Source organism: Aphelocoma coerulescens, chromosome 1, assembly GCF_041296385.1.
Source record: "Aphelocoma coerulescens isolate FSJ_1873_10779 chromosome 1, UR_Acoe_1.0, whole genome shotgun sequence".
Classification (NCBI taxonomy): Eukaryota; Metazoa; Chordata; class Aves; order Passeriformes; family Corvidae; genus Aphelocoma; species Aphelocoma coerulescens.
This window is the reverse complement of record NC_091013.1, coordinates 66,372,799-66,398,221: the sequence shown is the minus strand read 5'-3', so window position 1 is coordinate 66,398,221 and position 25,423 is coordinate 66,372,799. Positions and strand designations below refer to the sequence as shown.

At 39.4% G+C, this 25,423-nt stretch overlaps 1 protein-coding gene across 3 annotated transcripts in view; it reads right to left on the bottom strand.

Annotated features, from left to right (window-relative positions):
* Positions 1 to 25,423, bottom strand: part of RNASEH2B (ribonuclease H2 subunit B) — a 45,057-nt gene that overhangs the window by 17,693 nt on the left and 1,941 nt on the right. For 2 of the 3 annotated variants that reach the window (XM_069011209.1, XM_069011191.1), the window contains exons 3-6: positions 14,444 to 14,515; positions 11,412 to 11,519; positions 9,070 to 9,146; positions 6,407 to 6,527 (exon numbers count right to left, since the gene is read on the bottom strand). In XM_069011209.1, coding sequence (XP_068867310.1) covers positions 6,407 to 6,527; positions 9,070 to 9,146; positions 11,412 to 11,519; positions 14,444 to 14,515 — 378 coding nt within the window. The remainder of the gene's footprint in view (positions 1 to 6,406; positions 6,528 to 9,069; positions 9,147 to 11,411; positions 11,520 to 14,443; positions 14,516 to 25,423) is intronic. The other variant, XM_069011200.1, reaches the window with a different exon arrangement.

Sequence of the window (25,423 nt, the reverse complement as noted above, 5' to 3'; positions counted from 1 at the left end):
TCCATTTCCAATATATTTAAAATCTTTTAACTTGTAGATACAATATAAAAGTTAATTTGTGTTTTGTACATGTTTGATACCAGGGCAGTAAGTCTCAAAAATATTGGAAACAAAAAAATAAACAGACTAAGGTGATATGAACAGGTCTGAACAATTATACCGTTCTTTAATTAGAACCTAATCCAGCAAAGCACATATTTTATTTATTTATGTGTAATCTTGGGCTGCCTGAATTCACTAAGACTCTTCTGAAGCCCTTGTAGTTTCACTTCACCTTCACTGTCCTGTGTCACCAGACTGGTGATTTTAACTACATAGTTCACAACACAGAATGTTGGTTCCACAATTTTCTTTTTTTTTTTCTTTTAACAACATATTATCTTAAATCTCTGTGTGCTGAATTCCAGCACCTAGTAAGGGGCTATGACAGGGAGTTGGTTACTGAAGCTAAACCATCCACCTCTTCAATAACCTCTTTCCCTGTCAGTTCTTCCTCTCTGATGTCAGAGTGACTAAAGCAGAATTTTTACTTCTATCCACCTTTTACATAATTCAATGTAACGTTAAAAGAAAATACGGAACTCAAAATAGCGAAACACACTCCTTGTGGGAGGAAGTACATGATTCACTCATGATTTATGGAGAAACACAAATTAACTCGATGATATAAGAATTTCGGAGAGTGCTTCCCCTGCGATAACGAGGGTATCGTGAACACTTGCTATTCACAGGTGATCAGCTATCTGCAGATATGTGGGTTCAAAACACTCAGGCAAAAGAGAGAAAATTACAAAGGCTCAGGGAAACTTCAGTATAAAAATTCAGCAGAAACCTGCATTTGGGAAATGGAATGAGATGCCTAATAAGATTTCAAAGGAGATTTTGGAGCGTGCTGCTTCAGTCTTTTTCTTTAACAGGTATTTCAATAAGTTTTAATCTCCTGTACCATTATCATGAATACCTACATCTGTTTCATGTCATTTACTGATACAGCGTCATATTCCAACAGTCATTTCATGGATTTTCCTTCTCCCTAGCAAACAACAACATATTATTTATGATTCCTTCAGCATTTCCTTCTTTGGAGTTTATTTTGGCTCTTTCAAATTGCACACAAATAGTGAACTATTATGTGCTCTTTCTGTATGCATGGCAGGGGGTATGGAGAGGTCGAGGAAAGCTATCTGCAAGATAAAAGTTTAAATCTGTCTCAACAGTTGTACAACAGCAAAATACAAAAATTCATCAGAGCAAAAATGAAAAATACACTAATATACATTTTGCTTTATGATGAGTTGCAGGTAAAGTAATTAGCTGTGACATTGTTGGCTGCAGCCCTCAGGACTTAGAAGCCTTTAAATGGCTCTGAAAATGAAAGAAAAGAAGCAGAAAACAGAGAAACGCTCTGGTACTTGAACCTGCTTCTCAACGGGCTAACGCAGTTTGGGTTCAAGTACAGTGAGTACAATTCATGGATTCCTCTCTTATCTAAGAAAGTTCGAGGAAGGGACATCCTCCAGGCACCATTCCCCAACCCATGCTGAAAAGTAATTCTGGTCTGGATTCCCAGGCAGACTCCCCCACAACAGCATGACTCAGAGTGACTCAGTTAGGGGAAAGGAAACGTAGAACTGTGAAGCCATTTTCATTAAAACATGTGAAAAATAATTACACTGAACTCTTCAGAGATCACTTTGTTTGAAAATATTTTGTGTGCTTGACAGTTTTGACTATTAAACTCTAGAAACTGACAATATTTGAGACCTCTGAAGAATTAAACCGAGTTAAGAAAGTCACAAACTGCTGACAAAAGGATTCAATATTGGAACGTGGATTTAACATGTGATGCACATTTGATATTGGTGAGAGTTAGTGACTATGTTTGATAATATGAGTATATATTGGAAAGCCTTTTGTTCCCTAATGTGTCTGGTGCCTATAAAACTGGTCTGAGACATCTGGAAAGATTGGGTTTGAGAAATACAGATGGAATATAAGTGGTTCTACAATTAAATAATATGTTCAGTGATCGGGTAATCGCTATGTAGACTTGGAAGTTTCCCTGATGTATTGTTGAGCAAACTGCCTAAAGCACATTTTAAAATCTATTTTCTCAGTGTTTTCCATAACTCTGAAACTTATATGGCCCCTTTTTTCCTTCCTTCTGGGAATACAAGCTTGGCAATATTATTTAGTTATTCTAATCAGGTAAGTTTTCTTGGCTCTTCATGTTAATCACATCAGACAAGATCACAGTGCAGCTTTTGCCTTGCAAAATGAAAAAGAGTAACACTCTAGAACTGGAATTCATAACCTTTTCTTAAACCATCTCTACTGTACTTTCAATCCAATGTCGAAATTTATTAGCAAACAACCTGCCTCACCCAGACTTAGTGAGCTGCAACGCACCCTTTCCACAACTACTAAAGCAAGTAATTCAGAATTTAATTCAGCTAAATGAATTTTCAGTGCCCTTCAAGAATGAGGCCAGGGAAGGTGGATTTTCTGCTAATTCAGTAAGTGTAAACTGTGAGTGCTCTGGGGTAAGAAATTTGTTGGACAGATGTTAAATGTCTTAAGACTGAATGAAGAGTGAAATAATTATGTTGTTAGGTTCTGTCAAGCAGAACAGAGCTGCAGAAGCCTTAACACAACTGATACTTCTTGCCCTAATGCTCTACTCCTTAAACAAGGAAGGCTACAAAGTGGACAACAGGTCTTAAGAGCAAGAAAAGAGCGAGTACCTTAAGTCATAATGCTGGTATTTTTTACAGGCAATAAAAGACATGAGAATATGAAACACATAGAAGTGGATTAAACAGAAAGGTGATGTGTGCATGACAGGCAAGGAAGTGCCAATGGTTTTGTTGCATAACAGTACTCTTGGTGTTCTAAAAAAAGAAAGAAATCCTAAGAACAAGCCTCACTGTTACTCTGAACCCAATCCAAACCTGAACAAGAAAAAAGTAGCATGTACATGCAAGTACATGCCTGGGAAAATCCAAGAACATCACATAAAGCTGATGTGTGCGTGTGTGTACAGCTTTTGTGACAAAAGCATTGTTCACCTCACATTTCAAAACAAAACCCAGGAAGTGAAGACAACTTCCTTAACAGCTAATATAATCTGTTGGCAAAATGACACAAACTTAGAGGTGTACATAATACATTACTGAAAGTGAAAAAAAACCCAAGCAGTAAAGCATCTTCACTACTGTCTAACAGAATGCAGTTTATGGGAGGATGCTCCAACAGGTAACAACTGCAAACACAGTATCAGAATGGATACAGAAGTTAGACCAAGACACAAGATATTGTCTATAGCAAATACTTTTTTTTCTAAAGTTTTGTTTTGGGAACATAGATACTGCCCAAAGGCTGTACTGTTGTTTGGAGGAAGTGCCCCTTCAAAAAAATAAACCCAAGTTCCTGTGCAGACTTAGGTTTGACAGCCAAAAGGATGTGGCACCATTTTTCACCTCCTCAGAAGGGTGCCCAACCTGACCTCCATTATGACAATGTGATCCACTTAGTGGATGAGGGAAAGGCTGTGGATGTTGTCTATCTAGACTTCTGAAAAGCATCTGACACTGTCTCCCACAGCAGTGTCCTACAGAAACTGGCTGCTCATGGCTTGGACAGGTGCACTCTTCACTGGGTAAAAACCTGTCTAAATGGCTGGGCCCAGAGAGGGGGGACGAAAGCAGTTACATTCAGTTGGCAGCTGGTCACTAGTGGTGACCCCAGGGCCAATTCTTTATCTAATATCTTTATCAATGATCTGTATGGGGGGGATTGAGTGCACCCTCGGTCAGTACACAGACGACAGCAAGTTGAGCAGGAGTGCTGATCTGCTGCAGGGTAGGAAGGCTCTGTAGAGGGATCTGGACAGCTTGGATTGATGGGCTGAGACCAACGGCATGAGGTTCAATAAGGCCAAATTCCAGCTCCTGCACTTGGGTCAACAAACAACAAACCTCTGCAGAACTATAGGCTGGGGACAGAATGGCTGGAAAGCTGCTCAGTAGAAAAGGACCTGGGGGTGCTGGTTGATAGTGGCTGTACATGAGCCAGAGTGTGCCCAGGTGGCCGAGAAGACCAATGGCATCCTGGCCTGTACCAGCAATAGTGTGGCCAGCAGGAGCAGGGCAGTGATTGTGCCCCTGTACTCAGCACAGGTGAGGCCACATCTCAAATCCTGTGTCCAGTTCTGGACCCCTCACCACAAGAAGGACATTGAGGTGCTGGAGCAAGTCCAGAGAAGGGCAATGGAGCTGGTGAAGGGTCTAGAGCACAAGTCTGATGAGGAGCAGGTGAAGGAGCTGGGGGTGTTTACTCTCAGTGAGGCTCAGGGGGGGACCATATTGCTCTCCACATCTACCAGAAAGGAGGCTGCAATGAAGTGGGGGTCGGTCTCTTCTGCCAAGTCTCAAGTGAAAGGACAAAAGGAAATGACCTTAAGTTGCACCAGGGGCTGTTCACATTAAATATTAGAAAAATTTGTTCCACTGAAAGGGTGGTCAGGCCTTGGAAAGAAGTGACCAGGTCAGTGGTGGAATCACAGTCTCTGGAAGTGTTCAAGAGAAGTCTGGATGTGGCACTTGGAAAAACTGTTTAGGAGTGATTATGGCAGTGCTAGGTTGACACTTGGACAAGATCATCTTGAAGGTTTCTTCCAACCTTGATGATTCTGTGATTCTGTACACAGAAGTTTAACAGATATTCTCTCACCCTGGCTACTTATCCAGTGTTAGACAAGTTGCAGGGCACAGCAATTGCCTGAAAGCTTAAAAATACTTTTTAATGGAAATACTTATCACTTCATGAGAAGGAAAAAGGGGTTTTGCATTTCAGATGCACCTGTCTTTAAAGAAGCCTTCTCCAAGGTCAGAACTCACCCAAAGAAAAAGGTTGTTTGGTCCAAATGATACCAAACGTCACCAAATGTTTTCTATAGGCTCTTTCGGAAATCCAGGAGGAACAGTAGTATTACTCCACAATTACGTGCTTATAGAAGCACATAATTCCAACCACCCCAGTCCCAAACAGAATTTGACATCAGCCTTGCTACCTAAATTTTCTTCTCTCTTGTTAGTGAGCATTTTCAATGGAAACATGTCCTGCTCTGAAGTTCAAATGCAGCTTCCCCACCTTATTGCATATGCACCATATCAAGCCCGAAATAGTTAAAAACGTGTGCACCTAAATCAACTTACAGCTTCCATCCCACACAAATACCTTAATGTTCTATACAGCTAGGAGGAGGTCTGGTCTTTTACTTAGCAGACTTTTTATTCTTCCATCACCTTTCCTTAGCCACTTCCCAATTATCTGTAGATCATTTAAATATTTCTTCATATATATATAAATGACAAGGGCCAGCTTGCTTCATGAAAGAAAATTCTTAACGTATGTAGCTTTCAATCTATCCTTTAACTTTAACCTCAACTCCTTGGAGGAGCTCTAGTGCATAAGAATCAGACAGCTTACTGGTTTTGCACTTGATGGTGCAAAAGATTCCTGTACCTTCTCCTGTAGATCTCCATGTGCATGCAGGGAAATCTCCATTCCCTATCAGGGAGCTAGCAAGCCTAAGCAGAATGCTATTTAAAGGACCAAAAATAAAAACTGAGGTCTTGCACGTTTTGCAGATCTCCAAACCTGCGAAAATTATGTCATGCTCCTTTTCCCTTCCCTAGAAAGCACATATTTGTCCTCAAATAAAATGCAAGCCCCCACACCAAAGGGAATTCTGAGCAAAGGTTGAGAAAACTATGTATAGAATTGATAGCTTGCTAACTTTTTCCATTTGAGTTTTCTCTCTCATATCCTTATGCATCCCAATCAACTTTTGTATTTTAAAACAATTAAGTCTTTAAGCTTAAACCCACAACACTAAATTATGCAAAGCCAGAAAACTTGTATTCTCCTTTCTCAGCAGCATATGCACTCTTCTCCAGCTTTTTTCTACTTATTGTTTCAATGCTTTGTAAGAAAAGGGTGAAAAAAAGTCAAATGGACCACTTCTTCCATGCCAGACCATCCTACACTAAATAATGTAGAGAGAGGTAAAATTCTGATCCAAGTCAAAGAGAGTTCACAACATATACAGTAATGTCAAGAAGCCAGCTCTGATCAGTTTATCATTTGTATGACACCTAGCAACAAGACTGCATGAGTTTTGCAGAGTTGCAGCAGATAATCGGAGATCCACACATTTCTATTCACAAGACTGCAACGACAAGCTTTAAACCTAAGCTTCTGTTTTTAAAGTACAGCTGTGTCCAGCACTTTGGTTGTTTAGTAAAACAAAAAACAATATTTAAATCTTTCTTGTAATGAGGTGACACTAACAAATTGAGTCTTTTTTTTTTTTACTGCCCTCCCCCCCACCCCTTTTTTTCACCTTTTTCTTCTGTTACATGCTGTATGTACTGCTTAACATCTGCACACTTCAGCAGCAATGGGCAGCTAGGGTATTCCGAGTCTAGCACAACTTGATCAAGTGGCTGGAACTTTCCTTGCTGCTGAAAATACATCAAAGGGATTACAAAAGCATTACTAAAATGTTAAGACACATATATACACACTACACATATATATATAAATATATATGCATGCAATGGCCGTGATTTTAAAATAAAGGATTTAAAGAACATCGTATTTTGAATGGTAACACATGACACATTGTGAAACTGATTACAAAGCAAGCTATAAATATTTATTTCAGACCAGTAAATACCTGCAAAATGCTGAACTCTTCAAACACTGCACTTAAAAGGCCAAATTTAGAACAACATGGGGAGAAACTAATGTGAAGTACAGCAGGATTTTTTGGAAGATGACATAAGACACAGTAGTCAGTGTGTGCCAATAGTGTTTTAGACCAAAACCTGTTGGATTAAACCCAGTGTCATAGCTTCCATTCTAATTTTGCTTTTCCTTCCACAAAGATAAATCTCAAAGGAGCAGGGCAGCTTCTGGAACACAGTATTAACCTTTCACCTCTGCAAAGTCAATTCCAGTTTGGCCAGAGTAAGGATATAAAGTGATTTTGGCACAACTTAAATAGCCCCACACATGACAGAACCATCAAACAAATTTTGCCATTGCCAAACAATGCATAATCATTCAGCATGGTTTGGCACAACTGGCAACCTTCCTTTTGGAAAGATCCTTTAGCGCATCAGTACAAAGACTCTGTGAGCTTCTCATGCTTAGAGAGTACGTGGTCTCTGGAGCCAAGGCTGAACTCATTATATTGGTCTGCATGAAAAAACCCACTTGGGATATACTGCTTTCATTATTAATTAATTCTCTTGCTAGACAGTCAGAGGCTTAATAAAAGCAACCATCTATTGTTAAAAATCACAATAAAAACAAGAAAAAAATCCCAAATACACAAAAAGCAAAACCAGAAAGTATTTAGAGGGTTTTTTCTCCTTAAAAAGGAAAAGGCACAGTAACAGGGGCAAAAAGAAGTTAGAAGACACAAAAATAAAACTGCAATAAGATCTTTCTTATAGACAACCTGCTTGTGTCCCAAAGCAAGGCAGCTGCATTTACATCATGCACGGGCACAGAGCCTAAGTCAAGCAAGGTGCTGTATAGGAGATGGCTCTGCTCAGAGACATACTAAGCAATCCTGCATCACACTATCAAAATCAAAGGACAGTGCAAAGGATGATCCTAAGATATCCAATGATATCCATTAGTTCAAGCTAGAAGTGATCGTGCTGCATTCAAGCAAACCTTGCAACAAGACTTTCCTTTACTGTAGAATACACTAACTTAGGCAAGGTGCTGCAGGAACGCATTTGCCCTTTTTTAGGACCCAGAACACCTCTGTGCATTTTTCTGGCATCATGCCTCACCTAGAAACCAGAAAACAATGTACTGAAAAAGTGAAGGGCAGCACAGGACTCTTCCTATGCACAGAAACAGCAGCAGGAGTTGTCCTTTACTCAGGCACCCCTCCACATAAAGAGAGGAGATTTACTGCTTCCCTAATTTAAGTTTGGTATAAAGCTTTCAGAGGTATGATGAATTCAAACAGTGCCCAGGGAACAAGCTGAACTACTCCTTGTGGAATGACTTCTTCTGGTGGACCATCTTGACCACTGAAACATAGAATACCTCTGCACACCCTGTATCTTAAACAGTTAAAAATGATTACAGAACAATAAGGTACTATTACAAAGGTGTAGGAAGACTTTATATCTTCACCATAAAAATTGTTCTCCTGCATTTTCCACTTGCACTCTAAAGCAGAAAATAGCAAGCAACCTTTTAGTTTTTTTAGAGCAAAAACCCTTAGGCTGCATAAAGTGAAACTATTGTCTCCACAAGACAAAACAAATAAAAAAAAAAAATCAACATCTCCATTTCATTTTGTGCCTTTTTTTTCACATGCTGTTTATAAAAATAAATCAGTAAATTTGCCTATGACTTTTGACATATTTCAGAAATTTAAGTGAGGTTTTGCTACACCCACCATAAAGCAATGAAGCCATTTATTAATTACCCAACTTTTGGATACTCGATCATCCCATTGCTCTTCTATGATACAGCACCTCTACAAATACTGTTTCTAAAAAGGCAATGTTTCCTTTTAAGTTCAAACTGCCACAGAAATGTTCCTCTTTCCCGCTCCATAGCACCCAAATTTTTCTTTCTTTTTCCCTTTTTCCCAAAATAACCAGTCTACTGATGTCTCAGAAAGGGCACTAGTTTGTTTTGATCTGATGACATGTCAGCATTTTAAATTCAATAGTTCTGGGACAGGCTCTCACAAAAAGACAAAAGAGATTCTCTTATTCTCCTGAAAAAGGAGGTGATTAGTGCTTGTTGAGATTGAAAGCTGACTCTTGTAACATAATTTAGCGACCAAAAAACTTGATGCAAATAAAAATACTTCTAGGTATTAAGATAACTCTGCTTTAAATGCAAATCAAATTTCCATTATTATGGAAGCCATTCTTTGTAAAATTAACATAACTTCTCCAGAACTGAAGTCAGAAATAATGCTTTCTCCTGAGAATTAGAGAGAAAAAAGTAAAGCAGGCTTACCTCCTTGTCTGCCTTTATGAGGTAGTAAAGTATCAGAAATAAGGGGTCCATTGGTGTAACAAACAGCAGGCGCCCATCTAGGTGACAGAAATACAAAAATAAGCTTACACAATATACTGACTTTTTTGAGGGTTTAGGATGCTTTTTAGAGTGTGAAGAGCATTTTTTTTTTAGTAAGTATCCCGTATTTTAATAAACAGGAAAATTGTATCTGTACTTTTACATTAAAAATACAGAGATAACTCAATTCTCTACCGTGCCAAACCAAAGCAAAAGTTCCACTTCAGGACTTCTGGCTTCATGTACTCTGAGTTTTCTCTTTTTTCTGGACTGTATTAAACCCAGCAAAATTGGAGCTGCCCTCTATTGGCAGATTTGGGGGCAACAGAGACTTGGTTTGGGATACCAGGGAGATTCAGCAATACTCCACCTCCAACACTGGCCAAGGCAACGCTGTGCTGATGGAAGAGACAGGCAGGACAAGAAAGAATTTCAAGAGCTAGTTACCTTAGAGCTGCCTCTCATCAGTAAAGGCAGCATCTGATGCAGTCTCCTCATGGAACACCCAGATCAGAAAATATGGCTCAGTGTGTTGTATTCAAGGTTACACACAAAGAAAGAACGTGGTCTCCCATTGAAACAGACACCTCTGCCCATCTGGAGCTCATTGCAGGACAACGGCTTAGTCAGGCTTTTTGTATAATTGCAGATAATTGGAAACAATGTAACATCAAGGAAATTCACTAATGAGACCAAATAATTGATGACAATTTGACAGTAATTAGCAAACCAAAAGCAAATAAATGTAACCTTTTTGTTTCAAGTCACATGACTAAGATCATTAGAGAAAAGGAAATGCTATTATGATGGCCCTAAAACTAACACAAGATCATGTTGGAAGAATGTGGTTTGGGCAAAGCTGATATCCAACCTAACGTGTATTACTAACATTATGCTCCATGTAAGGCAAAGCAAGCATCAAAACTACTTACAAACATGAAAGCTTTGATATTGAAACCGGAAGGAAAAAAAAACCACTACCACTTTCTCAAAGCTTCTACTCAACTGCTTTCCACTGAACCTCCAGGAAGAGTTATTTTTCTTTGTTCTAAAGATTCAGACTCACTAGAGGTGTATAAAGACCTCTGCCCTTCTCTGCAGATAACCAGGTAATTTGTTTTAACTGCAAACACACAGCATTTTGTGCTGTTCTTCTGACCGTTTCAGAGATACAGCAGCCGTAACATTCAGGAAACATTTTTCCACTGTATTTTAAAAAAAAACTGAGGGCATGATTCCTTAAGGCAATCCAAGTTCCTGTTTTCCAAGGGCCAAAATAAAGGTTAGAAAGGGAGAAAGAGAATACAATGTGGACATGATTGGGAGAAGGGAGCAGACCCAGTCTGTTGGCTCATCCCCAAGACGGAAAAAGGAAAAGCTCAGAGACATACTGCTTGCATTGCTTTATGTGCCTGCAGAGGATGTTTAAAAGTTAGCACACACTTTGGGACATTACCATTAAAGAAGGCATATGTCTGGAAGGGCTGCTTTTATTTATTACTATAAATGGACTTTTCTCTAATGAAAAGGAATAAAATAAATATACCTTAATCTCCCGAATTAATACTTATGCACATGCTGGTCTGTGGACATGGTGGCAGAGAAACACTGCTACAACAACATCCTTACTGAAAAGGCATTGTGAAAGCCGTCACAAGCAGTTACAAAGGTTTCCTCCTCATTTTCAGAACAGCGAGCAGGATCACAGAATGTCCAAGAGGGTACAGACCAGCTCACTTCAGAGAGAACACTGAAATGGCAGCTTCAGACAGCAGGCCTCTCCTGAAAACCCAGCACTCAGGCTGGGGACTAAAGACATAATTAAAAGAATGCAAGACCATACATTCCACTGCTTGGAGCTCTAACACACCACTTTGCTCAGCTAGCTAAGGCGTTCTAGCCCTTTTTTTTCTTTCCCATAGGATAATACTTACTAACTTACACAGAGGACTTGCTGGTGTGATTGACAAGGAAAGCTAAGTATTTTATGGCACTTCAGTTTAAATACAATTGAATTACTTACCCCTCCTTTCCCCTTCAAAAAATGACAAATGAACATCTGTCTAATTGAGGCTGCCAAAGGCAACCTTTTAAAGAGAATTGACAAAGCCCCCAGCCCTGGTTAAATCCATATGGCAAATGAGTCTATCAGAAGGTGGGGATATGATGCAGCATGCCTCAAACAACAAGAAAAAACACCTGTAAATTTACTAGAAGAGAGAGGGAAGGTCTGTGTACAAACATTAGTTAAAGATGGGGGAAAGATTCATTATCCAACTCACCTTGTTGAACAGTCTGACCTATAAACCAGGACCGATGTTCCTCGTGAAAAGCTTTTACTTCAAACAGCTGCTGTGCACCACTGTTGAATAAGTAAAGGGTTGCTTCCCCTGTTGAAAAGAAATCTGGTTTGTGTTTGTAAGCTTTCACAAAAATCAAAAGAATACCCAATATGTTTGAAGAATGTGCCTTATATACATACAGACACACAAACATACACACTTTCTACATAAACTCACTACAAAGAGAGCTCAGACAAAAACACTATTATATACAGATGTTCATTTACCAGCTCTATAAACGAAACTGAATTTGAATCAATAAATAAGATGTGTGAATAGTTCATCTTACAACACAAAGCCTTTGATCCAAACCCAAATCAAAATCACTCAAGAAATCAGCTTTTTTTCTGTAGTGAAGGGGGAAGGTGGAAAACAAGAGAATTCCCTCTCCTTCCATCACATTTGTCTTGAAGATATCAGACTCTGGGTTAGGGGAACAAAAGTTTCAAACCTTTCGTGGACAACTTGAAATACTTTTTTTTTGTGCACCAAAATGGATTGTGATGACTCAGTATGGGTAGATACATAAAGTAAACAAGGAAGCTAGAAGAAGTTGGTTTGAAGTGCCCATCCGAACCTTAGAAGTTTGGAAAGGAAAAGAAAACTTTATTTTAGGTCACCCCATAGTACAGCTCTACCATTTCACATTAGTTTTGGGTTACAATGAAAGGGTGACAAACACATTGCAAACAGGACTGGCATTTTCCATATCTAAAATGAGAAGTTGCCACACCTACAGAAGGGGCCACTGAAATGTGGTCAGCTGAGTCTGTTGGCTGGTCTGCTTCTGTCTTGGTTATCAATCTATCTTCAAGAAACAAGAGCAACTACAGCACGGCTGTCCTGCTCAAAACACATAAATTGCAAAACTGCACTGACTTGCAGATCATGGGCTGGCTCAGAGAAGCCTCAGTGTAAGCCCTGAAAGCTGACATCAGCACTGCTCTTCTCAGTCTGCAGACATCCCCAGGTGTGGAGGGAGGTCAGCTAAAATGGGCAGACACATGAATTCCCAAAAATGACTGATAATGCATTTTTTCCCCCTTTATCCAAAAGGCTGGCCAGATGTTTAACCTCACTTAAGGATATAATTTCAGCTCTCTGATAATTTTTCTTTTGGGTAGGGGAGGAAAGGAGCAACGAGTAGTCGTAAGGGGGAACAGAGGTTTCAATCATTACCATGTGCACCCTCAACAAGGGTCTACACCACAGTTTGATCAGCACCACATCAAACTACTCACAGAAGTGCTGACTGAACAACTTAAGACTCCTACAAGTGAGTGTGCTAGCCAAATCCAGTGGTGAGCTACAAAATCTTAGGAAAGGGACTCTTCTTATTACCTAAGTACAGCTCCTTAATTTATGTCATTATGCTAAAAGGACAGTCACCACAGTATTGTTAGACAGAAACTCCAGGGGATGGAGAGAGAACTTGGGCAGCTTTGCTCACAATTTCTCCGACGTTTCTTGTGGTACTTCTGAACTGCAGTCTGATTCTACTTTATAGTCTTTGTAAGTGATAGAAATTTGTCCTTTTTACCTGTCTATATAAAGGATGAACCACGCTTTTATTTAATAACGTGGTTAGCATGAATTCTGTAGTGTGCTGAGCCCTTCAGTGCCTATCTATACAATATCTGGCATCAACAATTCATCTGTTAGACCCAAAGGTAAGGAAAATACATTAATAGTGTGTTCTCAGTTCTTCCATTTTCAGACTTCATATTTGTAACAGGCTACATAACTGAAAGTTTATGCAGGCCTATAAATAAGGTCCTGTAAATTCTAAAGGAACATACCCAGGCAATCATTGCACTTTAGGTTTTCCCCAGAAAACTTTCCCAAGATCTCTGATTCTACAAGGTAAACAGATCTCTTTTTACACAGAGGAAAAAACAAATTAACATCTATGCTTTTAAAAACATAACAAACTACAAAGTCAATACGCTACAGCAAGAAATAATAACCCAGGTGGAAAATAGATGTGGCTTTATATTCCCACTGTAAATCTGAGCAATCAAGAAATAGGTAACAGGATGAAGAAGTGATTTTACCTTCTGTATTATTATTTTGGACAATTTTCCTCTTTCAAGAACAAGTACAGTTCCTATATTGTCACACTAAAATGTATTTGAAGACTTCAGTTACACATATATATGTAAATACATAGAAATACAAGCAGTCAATTTCAGACCAACACCATAAAACTTAAATCTACAGAAAATAAACGAGCTTAAGCAAAGATAAAAAACCAGCATGAAATATCTTGCAAGCACAAACATTTTTCAAGCAGAATGTTAACCCTAACAAAGGCTTACTGCAAGTTTCTGTTGCAGTATCTCATACTCCAATTATTAATTAATCATAGAATAAAAATCCTTGGCAAAAAGAACAATCTGACTAGAAGAAAGTAACCATGGGATGGTGGTGTCATTTTATTGCCTGCATTTGCTGGTCTTTCCAATGTATTTTGAATTCAAAGTGCCTCGTCCTCTATTAAGGAGAAAAGAGACACCATGATCTGGGCCAGGAAAAGAAAATTAAGACTTAAAAATGAGAAGACCCAAAAAGCTTGGTAAGTACAACTGAATCACTTCTTCTAACTCTATTTATTTTAAAGCATAAAATGAATGCTAAGAAGACTAAATTTGGATTTTAAAAAAAAAGCCTGGACTCAACACCCAACACTGTAAGCTCCCCAAAACTAATGCACTTAAAAACAGAACTTAAATTACACCCCTTTTTTTGTGCTGCCAATATTCCTGATGAATAAACAGTTCAACCAATTAAAATTATAAAAGAAATCCTAAATGTTTGCACAGCATTAACTATCTGGCATAAAGAGCAGTATCTTTGGCACTTAAAACGTGTATCTATCATCATTATTTCAGCTTTGCGAAATATGAATCTTTTGGTGGTGGAGAGTATCAACCAGAATTTTAACCGGCTCATGTCACAATTCCAGAACTTGCCTGTGCTTGGATTGCGCAGTTTTGTAAACAAGGGTTCGCTGTCAGGTGTCTTAGGGGGGTCAATAGCAGCCTCTGTAAGGGGAGAGGAAAAAGTTATGAACTATTAAATTGTGAAGTATTTCACATCTGCTTCTCCAAGACATTCAGAATTAATTGGATTGACACTTTTTGAAAACACACACACACACATCTGCCTAAAAGTTATATGCCTCAACCCAAATTCATCCTACCTGATCAAGGCACTTAAATTATGATTCCAGACTTCCTGGCACTCTCTATCTGTCACAGGAAAGATATGCACCTGGGGATGATTTAGATTTTGAAAACCACTTCCCCCTAGAGAGCCTTCAGGCAAGAGAGCTCCTAAATTTGACATCCCAGTTAAGTAAGATGAACTGATATGCTGCCCTGATTAGTCACAAAGACAATGAGAATGCTTTGGTTAGTTAGGCCAAGCACAATCTGGACATTAAAAAAGTGCAAAAGGTAAAATACACTTGGGAAGAAACTGTGATCCTTTAAAGCTTTCAAGAAGTCAGATTATGCAGGAATTAGCTTATTCTAGTTGTTACATCTGTGAAAAACATGCACACATTTATCTGTTATGTACAAACTTGAAATATAAAGAGTGCATTTAATTCCCCCCACAAGTAAAAGATGCTGCGAGAATATAGCACCTCTGGCTTAAGCCCCTTACAGTTATTCTCTTTTCTGTATCTTTGAACAAACAGAAGACAAAAAGCAGAGCCACAAAAGTATATTTTTTTCTATGAAACTGAAAAAAGAAGGAAACAGCTACCACAAGGACGCTGACTCAAGTACAAAAAAACCACATCTATAAGTATCCCCAGTTAATTATATTCTATCCAAGTCCTCTTTGTAGGGAAAGTCTAACTTATATTTATGAAAACAACTTCCCATATCTCAGTAAAGAGCACCATGACAGCATCATCCTTCTTAGCCTGCACACTGCCAGTTCAGTCCCAATTCCTTTCATATAGGCATTCATCAGAGCAAGGAAAATTACTAAAAACATTTCACATATATAACCAGTATCCAGACCCCAGACAATGGACTGACAGGGATCAGGCTGATGTTTGCTATAGTGCTGCTGAGAAAAGCAGACAGGAGCAATAGAGGCAGACCGCATGACTATTCAAAGGAACAGAAGTGTCACACTGTCCTTCCCCTTTCAGTAACATCCAGCAGGTTTGTGAAGAGGGAGCTGGCAGAGCTCTTTGGCAAACAGGGAAGTAGGAACAACCGAAAGTAGCTGTCCTCCACCCTGGCTGAAAGCCCCAACATACCTGAAAAGGACGAGTGGACTTCTCACTCTTGGCTGCTCACTGACACCTCAGGGGCAAAAAAAAAAAAAGCCCCAAATAACTCTCAACCTTCACATTCACTCCCTGTTATTCAGTTGTGTCACCAACAGAAGCTGCCCAAATAAAGACATATGCAGGACACAAAAACCAAATGTATTTAGTGATAAAAGTGATAGAGAGTAATAGTTCTCAGAGCGGCTCAGAGAATTTAGAGTAATTTTCTTCCCTTCAAAATTTAACTGAGTCTTCAGGTGGCTTGAAAAACTGCTTCAAAAAGTTTCAGTAAAAGTTGAGGACTTTTAATGGAAAAAGTCCGTATTCGCTAACCAGACTTGCTTCATATGCTGATACATAAACACACGGTTGTCAAGCTACATTTGCCCTGGCAAAGGCGACCTTCCAATTTCTAGAGCTGTGTATATTTCAATTCTTGACCACAGTTTAACATTAGTGTATTTTTTGTTACTTTTTAAAACACTGAAGTGATTAATGATAGTGCAAGAAACATGCTGCATGTGTTTACTTTGATGTGTTTCACATGAACATGTTAAAATATACACAGTAAATGTGAGTTTCAAAATTTAAAACAAAAAGCAAAACAAAAAAAAACCCAAAGGAACATTTAGCGCTCACTTGCTCTGCTTTCTTCATGCATAGATTGATGAACACTGGGAATGAGTCCAGCTGAGCCTGAAGTTGCATCTTGTGAACAATTAAGTCGACAATCCTTCCTAATTTGCTATTTTTAATGACATTCGCGTCTTTACTAGGTTGAGATGTTCTCTTCCTGAACACTGAATTTATCCATCTCTGGCTAAGCCTGGGAGACTCCGGTAGGTAGGGAAGCACTCAGTGTAACAAACCCAAGGATACATTGTCCCTTCTATTCCTCATCAATCCTCTACCTTCCCAACCCAGATAACCGCCCTCCATCATCCAGGTCTGCCCCATGCTATCCCCCAGGCTCAGCACCCTCTGCTCTGCCCCTCTGGCCCTCCCAGGAGCTCTTTCCCATGTGAAGAGCACTGCCCATGGAGTTCTTTGGTGCTTCTCAGGCTCCAAGGGGTTCACCACTGCATGAGGACAGCAGGGATCAAACCCTAACAAACAGTCTGAGTTGTAGGCTTCTGTCCCAGTATCTCACGCCGATGGGATCAGAGTTTATGTCACACTCTCCACACAGCTGCCATGGAAAACAGTTTGCCTGAAGGGACATACACACACACAAGAAGAAGGGAAGGACTGGGCAAAGGCAAAAATGGTTGCTTTGAGCTTCTTTAACATTCAATTTCCTCAAAATGTAGGCAATATTCCACTCCATTTCCAGGGGCATCTGAAGTATATTTTTGTTACAGATTGGCTTTACTATATGTCAAGCTGGCAGACAAAAAAAAGAGGCAATTGGGAGAATGCCTGCTTGGAAAACTGAATGCAACATTAACATGGCCTTAAGGGCAAAGAAGGCCCTATTTATCTGAATTTAAATACTTCATGGCTAGGAAAATGCTGAGCAAGGGATTTTTGATGTTAGGTGTCCAAACCTAACTTATTTGTGTTCTGGACTTTATCCAGGAAAGGTAACTGGATTTCTTTAATGCCATTACATTTATCAGTCCTTGTATTTCAGCAAGGATCTCTCACAGCTAAGTAAACACAGACTTCTTTAAAAGCAGTACTGTAGCCATTTTCTAGCAAAACTGAGAGTTAAACTAGGTTGGGAATTTTTTTTCAATTTCAAAGTTCACATCCAGATAAGAAATCACCTTATAGAAAACAAACAAAAAAGTAACATTACAGGAACAGCTGTTTTGTTAAATTCTAAAGAAAAACATCAGATGACTGCCACTATGGTTATTGTAACAGTTCCCATAGCTCAGCCCTGAGAAACTTGCTCATCTACAAGAATACTTAGGGAGAGAGGTAAGATGATGAGTACACTCTCTACCAACAGTGACCCACAGTCAGGTCGCCTTACTAACATGTCATTACAGCATGATTTTCTCCTAGGACAACATAGACTACAATGATATAAAAAACTGATAGAAGGGTACAGAGGGGCTAAATTAATCCTGTCTCAAGGAGGCATCCCAGCCAGCAAGCCAGTCTTCAAACTGCCCGGGAAGACAGAGGGCAGACACTTCCAGGAGGCAGCTGAACCCACCCAAAGCTTAATTCCACCTATTATCATCCCCTGCAAGTGTATGGCTCTGTCTCCTTGCTTGCAGACACCCCTGGCACTGCAGTGCTATCCGGATGCAGCACCACCACAGCTACACCAGCGGAGGGAGTCCCGAGGTAAACACAGTCCAGGACAATTCCAACACTGGGCCAGTAACTATGTCCCCTTTGCTCAAGTTACTGTCTACTGTTTGTGCACTATTAACCAGATCACACAAAGTCCACGTAAAAATGTGCACGATGTATCCATCAGTTTGGAGTCTACAGACACATCCTCAGAATCCTGAAGCTGAGCAAAAGAGACTATGGAAGCTTAAATGAAGCTTTCCACTACAGAAAAGGAGAAAAGATTATTGTATTTCATGGAGGTCAGACATACAACCAGGCAAATTCTGTAAGATACATAAACAGAACAAATTGAAAATGAACCAGCTGTCAAAGGATTTCTGGCAATAATTTCTTCCACAATGGATAGATATAAGGCACTAATGAATTTGGTCACTAAAAGAAAAAGTGTTACCTGGTACAGGAACATAAATAAATTGAAAAACAATGTAAAACTCCCACTAAGATTCTGTGACACTGTTATGGATGATGCAAAGTCTGTTCACCTTCTTTTTATAAAAAAAAATGCTTATAGAATACTGTATATAACAGACTAATATCAAGTTATATGGAATTCCCATGCAAAGAGCTGCCAGCCAAGCAAGCAAAAAGGCTGTAAATATCTGTCAATTGCGTAAGAGGAAAAAACCCTCTGAGAGCACAAATTTCCCAACCACCACCACCCTGCAAAGAAAAAGGACTATTTAAGTCTGGAAATATAAAGTTAAGATTTCATTTAAAAACAGATATTAAACCATACGTCACCTACACAAGTCTTTTCCATTCCCTTCTTAACTTCTAACTGTGCATGAAAGGTGTGTCAGATGGAGACATTATGATGGAGCCCATTAAATAGACATTTTATGGAAGACTTTAAACTATGTAGCCTAAGGATATAGATAGGTTAGATCTAATAAACATTTTGTTTGTGCTCTTTTTAGAATCTCAACCCTGAAGAAAATGGCTTCAATTCAGTGCCCATGTCCTTTGTCGTGCAGTATGCCCTGAAAAAAGCCCAGTGAAAATTAATTAATAAATCCAGTACTTTGTATCACCCAATTTTTTTCTAATTTTTCTATGTTACAAGGTAATTAACTGTAAGCATAATAAATGAATTCAGGTATGCACAGACTGAGGATACAGTTTCATAAATGGCTTCAAAGGATCAAAGACCACAGGCTGACACAGATCTGGGTTCCTACAACAGGCCATAGAAAAGTGCAGTCCTGGGATCCCCAACTCTGCTCCCTTTTTGTTTTGCATCTCTGCTGCTTTTTTCCACCAAAACTAGCAAGCTCACGGCCCCACGGCAAATCAGCTCAGTTCACTGATCCAGGTGAGAAATAACCAGCCACAATGAAGAAGTAATTTTCAATCCTATCAGTAAGCTCAATGGAACAAGAGACAGAACCCACGGCAGGAGCAGATGGTATAGAATATATCCTACTCCACATGTGACACAGGTGTCTTTGACCAGTGTACACTAATTAGAGAGCCAGATCACACATGAATTTACAGAGTTGAGAAAGCAGGAGATGAGCCACAGGACTACATTGCTGCTTCCCTGGCTCACAATACTCAGGGAAGCATTGAACAGTACGTCTGCAAATTTTACAGGTGCTTACATAGAGGGTAGGGGTTTGTACTTGCCCACACTTGATTTTTGGAAATATCTGAATTGTTATTCAGTTATGTAAACCTGATGTTACCTCACCACCTTACTCTTTCTTTGACTGTACATAGCACTCGCTTCAGTAAGGGGACTTTTTGCATGCCTATTGTAAAACACAGAATGATTATCAGTTTGGTTATCATGGCATTTATTATTTGGGGCCGTAAGGAAATAATGTTCAATGGGACATAATTTAGAACATTCTAAAATAAAAGATAGTATCTAAAAATTGCACTGTTTTCTATCTTGACCACTGCTTCACAAAGAAATGCTACTAGACAGTTTGAATGGTCTTTTGCTCCAGGACACAGCTATGCAATACAGCTAAATTTTAAGACTTATGCCTGAAAGCATCTTTTGGCTTCCCCCTATGCTGGCACAGTTCACTTCTTATGTCAAAAAAAGAAACAAAAACATGTTCATGGACTCACTAGCAATGGACAGTACTAATTCATCCATTACTGAAGTCTAGATGCTTGGCAGAATGTGTACAGTTTCAGCTGAATAAAGGGGAGGTCAGTCTTGAGAAGTTCAAGAACTGGTTATCACTTGAAAGGATAAAAACTACAGACTTCCCTTCTCAATATTTATAGGGTCACCACTGGTGCAGCTGTATTACTGGCTGAATCAGCCCTATTCCCATGTGCAGAGAGGCCTAAGTTGGCATAAGCTGGTCTCTTCCAAGCCAGATGGCAGAAAGCAGAAGTGGGAGATGGTGTTACACATTAAAACATCTCTTTTCAGTTATTTTATTTGCTATGCTTCCTTCTGGCTCCTTAGCTTGCCAGTTTTATCTGCTTTATTCACAGCAGAGCTCAGTATGCCTTTTAGGAGATGACATGTAAGAAATAGTGCAAATTACCTGCAGGCAAAAGGCTTTGTTCAGGAGATGCAAATGCCAGTTCAGAGGGAGGTTTAGTAAAATATACCCACAGAATGCTAACTTCTAAACTAAGCATATCCACATTCAGCTTATTAAAAAGGTATATCAATATATGCACATATTTTATATAGGCTTTCTGATGTTTTGACTCAGCTGTTAAAACCAATACATATTTGTTTACCATAAACATTATTCCAAGTTCTTTACCTAAATTATTCTGGAAAGTATTAATGTTCAAGTATTCTGCCCAGTTTTGACACTCATTACAATTTTTGATTCAAGTACCCTAACATCCCAGCAGTGTGATCTACTTCATAGCAGATAAACTGAATTGTTTTTTAAACACTAAATGAAAGCATGTATCCAAGTGCAAGGATGGAAAAAAAAAAATTAATGCAAAACCTACCTGCTTCTGTTTTTAAAGCAAACTACTTTCATGAATTAAGTATTCCACAGCTTCTTTTGCTACGACGCTTTCTCTCAAAATTTTCAAGTCAAATACTTCCTCGGTTACTTCATGGAGACAAAAGTTTCTTAGTCTCAATTGAAAGGATGGAGGATTAATTTAATATGTGCTGATGCCCCATGGTTTGGCATCACAGTCCATTTATTTCTGCCTCCATTTGACTTTCGGCATATATGAGATTTGTTCAAACAATTTGCCAAGTCTAATGTGAAACTGCTCCTTTTATTTTTGAATAAGTAATTCCTAAAAATAATAGGATTGTTAAATTTCCCTCCCCTGTTGCAACCCTTTCAGTTCTATTCATATGGCAGTTCCCATAAAACAATAAAAGAGCTAATCAATTTACTGTTGAAGAAAACGGCAGACTGAAAAAATGTGCTCAGTTAAACTTGTCTAGCTCAGAAAAATAAAGGTTGAAAATAATTTTCAGCATGCAGCTAAACCCTACTTATTTTCCTAATACAGACAAAGACAGACTATATTAAATACATCAGTCTTAACTTTCGGTGTAGAGTGGAACACCACACTTAGAAAACTGTCTTCAGTTCCTGACCTCTTTGCTAAAACCAGTGAAGGATATAAATAGTTCCAGTTCTGACATAACACCTATCCCTGAGGAATACTGAAAAAGAGACTGTCCTTCACACCAATCCTGTTAAGCAGCTAGTGTGATTCTGGTTAAGACTGGTTCTGAAGCCATTATGTAAGAATGTTTATTTGTTATACAGAGCCCAGATCAGATCTATGTCATACACAGTGACTTTACCACAGTATTCAAGAGTTTTCCAAAGCCCTAACCTTAGATTTAGATAGCCCTAAAATTAGATAGGGTCTCAGCAGTATTTCTCAGTCTAGAAAATAACTTCTAGCTCTTATGATTTTCAGAGAACACATAAAAAATGGTAGCTCCATGGGACCAGCTCAAAAAGGCAAGCAGAAATTTCCTATATTCACACAAAAAAGTAGCAGGATTTTTTTTTTTTTTTAAAGTACATGGATACTCAGTAAATACAGACAGAAATCTGCTCTACTACAGCACACCATTAGGAACTTTGTAGCCATGAGAGAGACACAGTTTAATCACCAGGAGCTACTACTTTTCTCTTGTACCTGTTCAGTAGCTAGACCAACAACAGAAAGCCTGTACAGGAATTTCTACATTCTCAAGGGTAAAGCAGAGTTTGGATACATGGGTAATGTAACAGCCTTGACTACCCAAGTACCACTAGAAATGCAGAAAAGCACCATCTGGAAACTCAGCCATCCACCGAGGAAGCCTGTGTGTGTCCTTCAGGAGTCGTTAGCACTTTGGTGTCTCTGTACCATGATTCCTCCAGAACTCCAGATTCGGGAGGTCTTCTTAACCATCGACGTCAACCACTCCGCACAAAGCAAGCTTGGATCCAGATTTCCAGCCAAGCTAATAAAATCTCCTGGAACATGGAGCACAGCACAGAAACACCCAAGTGGGTCTACACAGAGCCAGCTTGGTCCATCAGGACTTATTAGTTCAGACACTGCCTGAAAGCAGCTGCACAGCAAAGCTGGTTCTGGAAACAGCAGAGATATGTTAACATGGCACAGCACTTGAACTAATAAACTGCTAGTTCTGAGCCGAGCCTGCCCCAGGCTAAATGTGGTGCCTGTATATCCACTGCACAGTTAATCTGCAACTGCAGAAACAGCCTGAAGAGTTGACTCTATTCCAAGCCCAGCATGCACAGCTCTACCACTACCAACATGCCCAAGTTTTCTGTCCTTTCACCTTCCTCCACACGACCAATCCCTCCATCTACCCTCTTCCTGTTTGTCCATTGTTTTCTCTCCTGGCCATTCACATCCATTTCTCAATCTTTCACTACACATTCCCAATAAGGCTGCACAACATAGATCAGCAGCTTCCAGCCTCTCTGGAGTGATTAACATGGTTAACCACTCTTCTCACCCAACCTTCTCAACCAGACCAGCACTTCCTAACTCCTCTCCCACCACTTCTGGCTTTCCTCTTTGTTCTGCCCTTGGTGGTTCAATCCCTAACCAAGGAACCATTATGCTTTTATTAAAACAAAACAAAAATATGACTGCATTTGCATGTCAAATTGTCCTGCCTTCATGGAAAAAAAGCAAGTATCAGCAGAAACACACAAGATGTCTCAGCAGGCCGAGGGCAAGCTACCATTTCTAATGGTAAAATTTGCTATCTCACCTAGAAGTGCTTAGCAGTCAGCTCAGATATGACTGTCTGAGACCCTCCTTTTCCCTTCCTACTTGGACTTCCCTTTGTGTGATTCTCCCATGCCAAACAGCCCAAGTCTCTTGGTGTGGCAGAAGGGTTGGCGAAGGCAAGGACTGTTACCAGCCTGCTGATAACAACAGTGAACAAGGAAAGAATGCCATAGGAAAGATTGAAGGCAGGCAAATACTGACTGAAATGGAGCACAGGAAGATTGGCCTGCTGACGGAATATCAGCTCTGTCTCTCAGCTTAGTCAACTCTGCTTCCCCTCCCCACCTTCACCCACCTCTACAAACCATGCAAATTAACTGCTGAGCATATGGTTTGTACCTCTGTCTGTGATTTGCAGGCATGAGAGGGTCACTAATTATCAAACTTTTACAGTACTGGAAACATGACAGAATTAATCACTTGCTACAGAAAGTGACAGTCTGTCCCTCTAAAAACAGTTCACAGCATTGGTAAAAAAACCCCACTCTGACTGCATTATTCCTCTAGCCAGAATCATGACTTCAGCAGAGAACATGGGCAGTTCTACCTGACAGAAGAAATTCTTTGTTTCTGAGCTGTTTCCAGAACACTGAAACCAATATAAAAACTACGAAATCAGAAATAAAACCAAAATTTATCTCCTCAGACATCACACATGCTCTGAATGGCAGAGCAGCAATTTATTGTCCATGCAATATCACAGCAAATAGGTGTGTACTGAAAAAAAAAAAAAAAGTAGTAATTTCATAACCTTCAATACTAAAGCAGACAGCATACTCTGCTCACTTTCTATGGCAATTAGGAAATGAAATCTGCATGCTTTCTAGCTGCCGTGTTTGGTATCACTCTGATGCTGTCAGTCACTGAAAGCCAAGTAAGAAAGGGTCTCACCTTTGCTTTACAAGTACTTTTCACAGCTAAGTGTTTCTACATGTCACATCAGCAGTAAAACCACAGTCAAATGGATTAGCACACAGTAAGGAATCAGAGCAACACATGCACCATCACTCAGACCTCCAGCTGTATCTTTGCCTTGTTCTAGGAAGCTACAGTAGAACTTCTAAGTCTGAATGATTGACAAATCCTGACACTTAAGATGGCAAGTTTCAGTTCCCGTTGTTTTACTTCTATACTCCTTACAGACCTCATTCTTTTTTAGACTAAGATATCTAGTCTCCTTGCAGAACTAGTCACAATCAAAGCAAGACAAATGGCATACATCCAGGTGGAGATGCTATTAGGTTGGGCAGGATGGTGTATGTTATGAACCTTTCAAGGTGTTCTGGGAGACAGGCCACCCAGGTGACTAGTTCAAACTAACTTAAGCACTTGAAACCAAGACCTTAGAAAATGCCTTTACTTCAAGAAAAGTTTTGGAGCTTCTTGCTTAGAATGAAACCACACCTTGCCTCTTCTTCCTGCTATGCACAGGATAATGGCCACAGATACAAGAACATAAACAGGCTGCATACAACCAGAAGGTACTGGCAGACTCAGTAACAAATGGCATTCAACTCACATCCAGAAACAAACCCTGTACTTACTTGCACCAGTTGTTTTTATGTATGTATGTAGCACAATGCCATACAGGTATGATGAAGATACAGATTGTCATATGAATAGAATTTTACCATCAAAGGGCATTTTTGTTCTAAATCCAACTGCAGCCATCTTTATTCCTGAAAGTAATCACGTCTTCCTACTACACATTCTGCTAAACAGTGAATGAAATATTTCTGAGACTCATTCAACAAAGCAGTTAAGAAATACAAGTCTGAAAAGTGATAACATTAACCTAAACTCTTTTCTGAAAATGCTAAAACCAAACTAAAATCATTAAATGTTTCATTTCAGCAGTCTCATTCATATGGCTGGCAAGTCTCATCAGCTATGGAGTTCTGAATTTATCAGCCACAGACTTTTTTTTAAAATCACCATGTGCTTTGAAGTTCAACTAAGGCTTAATAAACTTTCTTACAGGTCTGGAGTACTATATAAATTTTGTCAGAGCTGTGCTGGCATAATTGGTAATACAAACTGTCTGGCTTCATGAAAGTTACAAGCTCTGGCTCCAATCCTGCAAACACTTACTGAAGAATTTAACTTACTGCACAGAACTGACTAC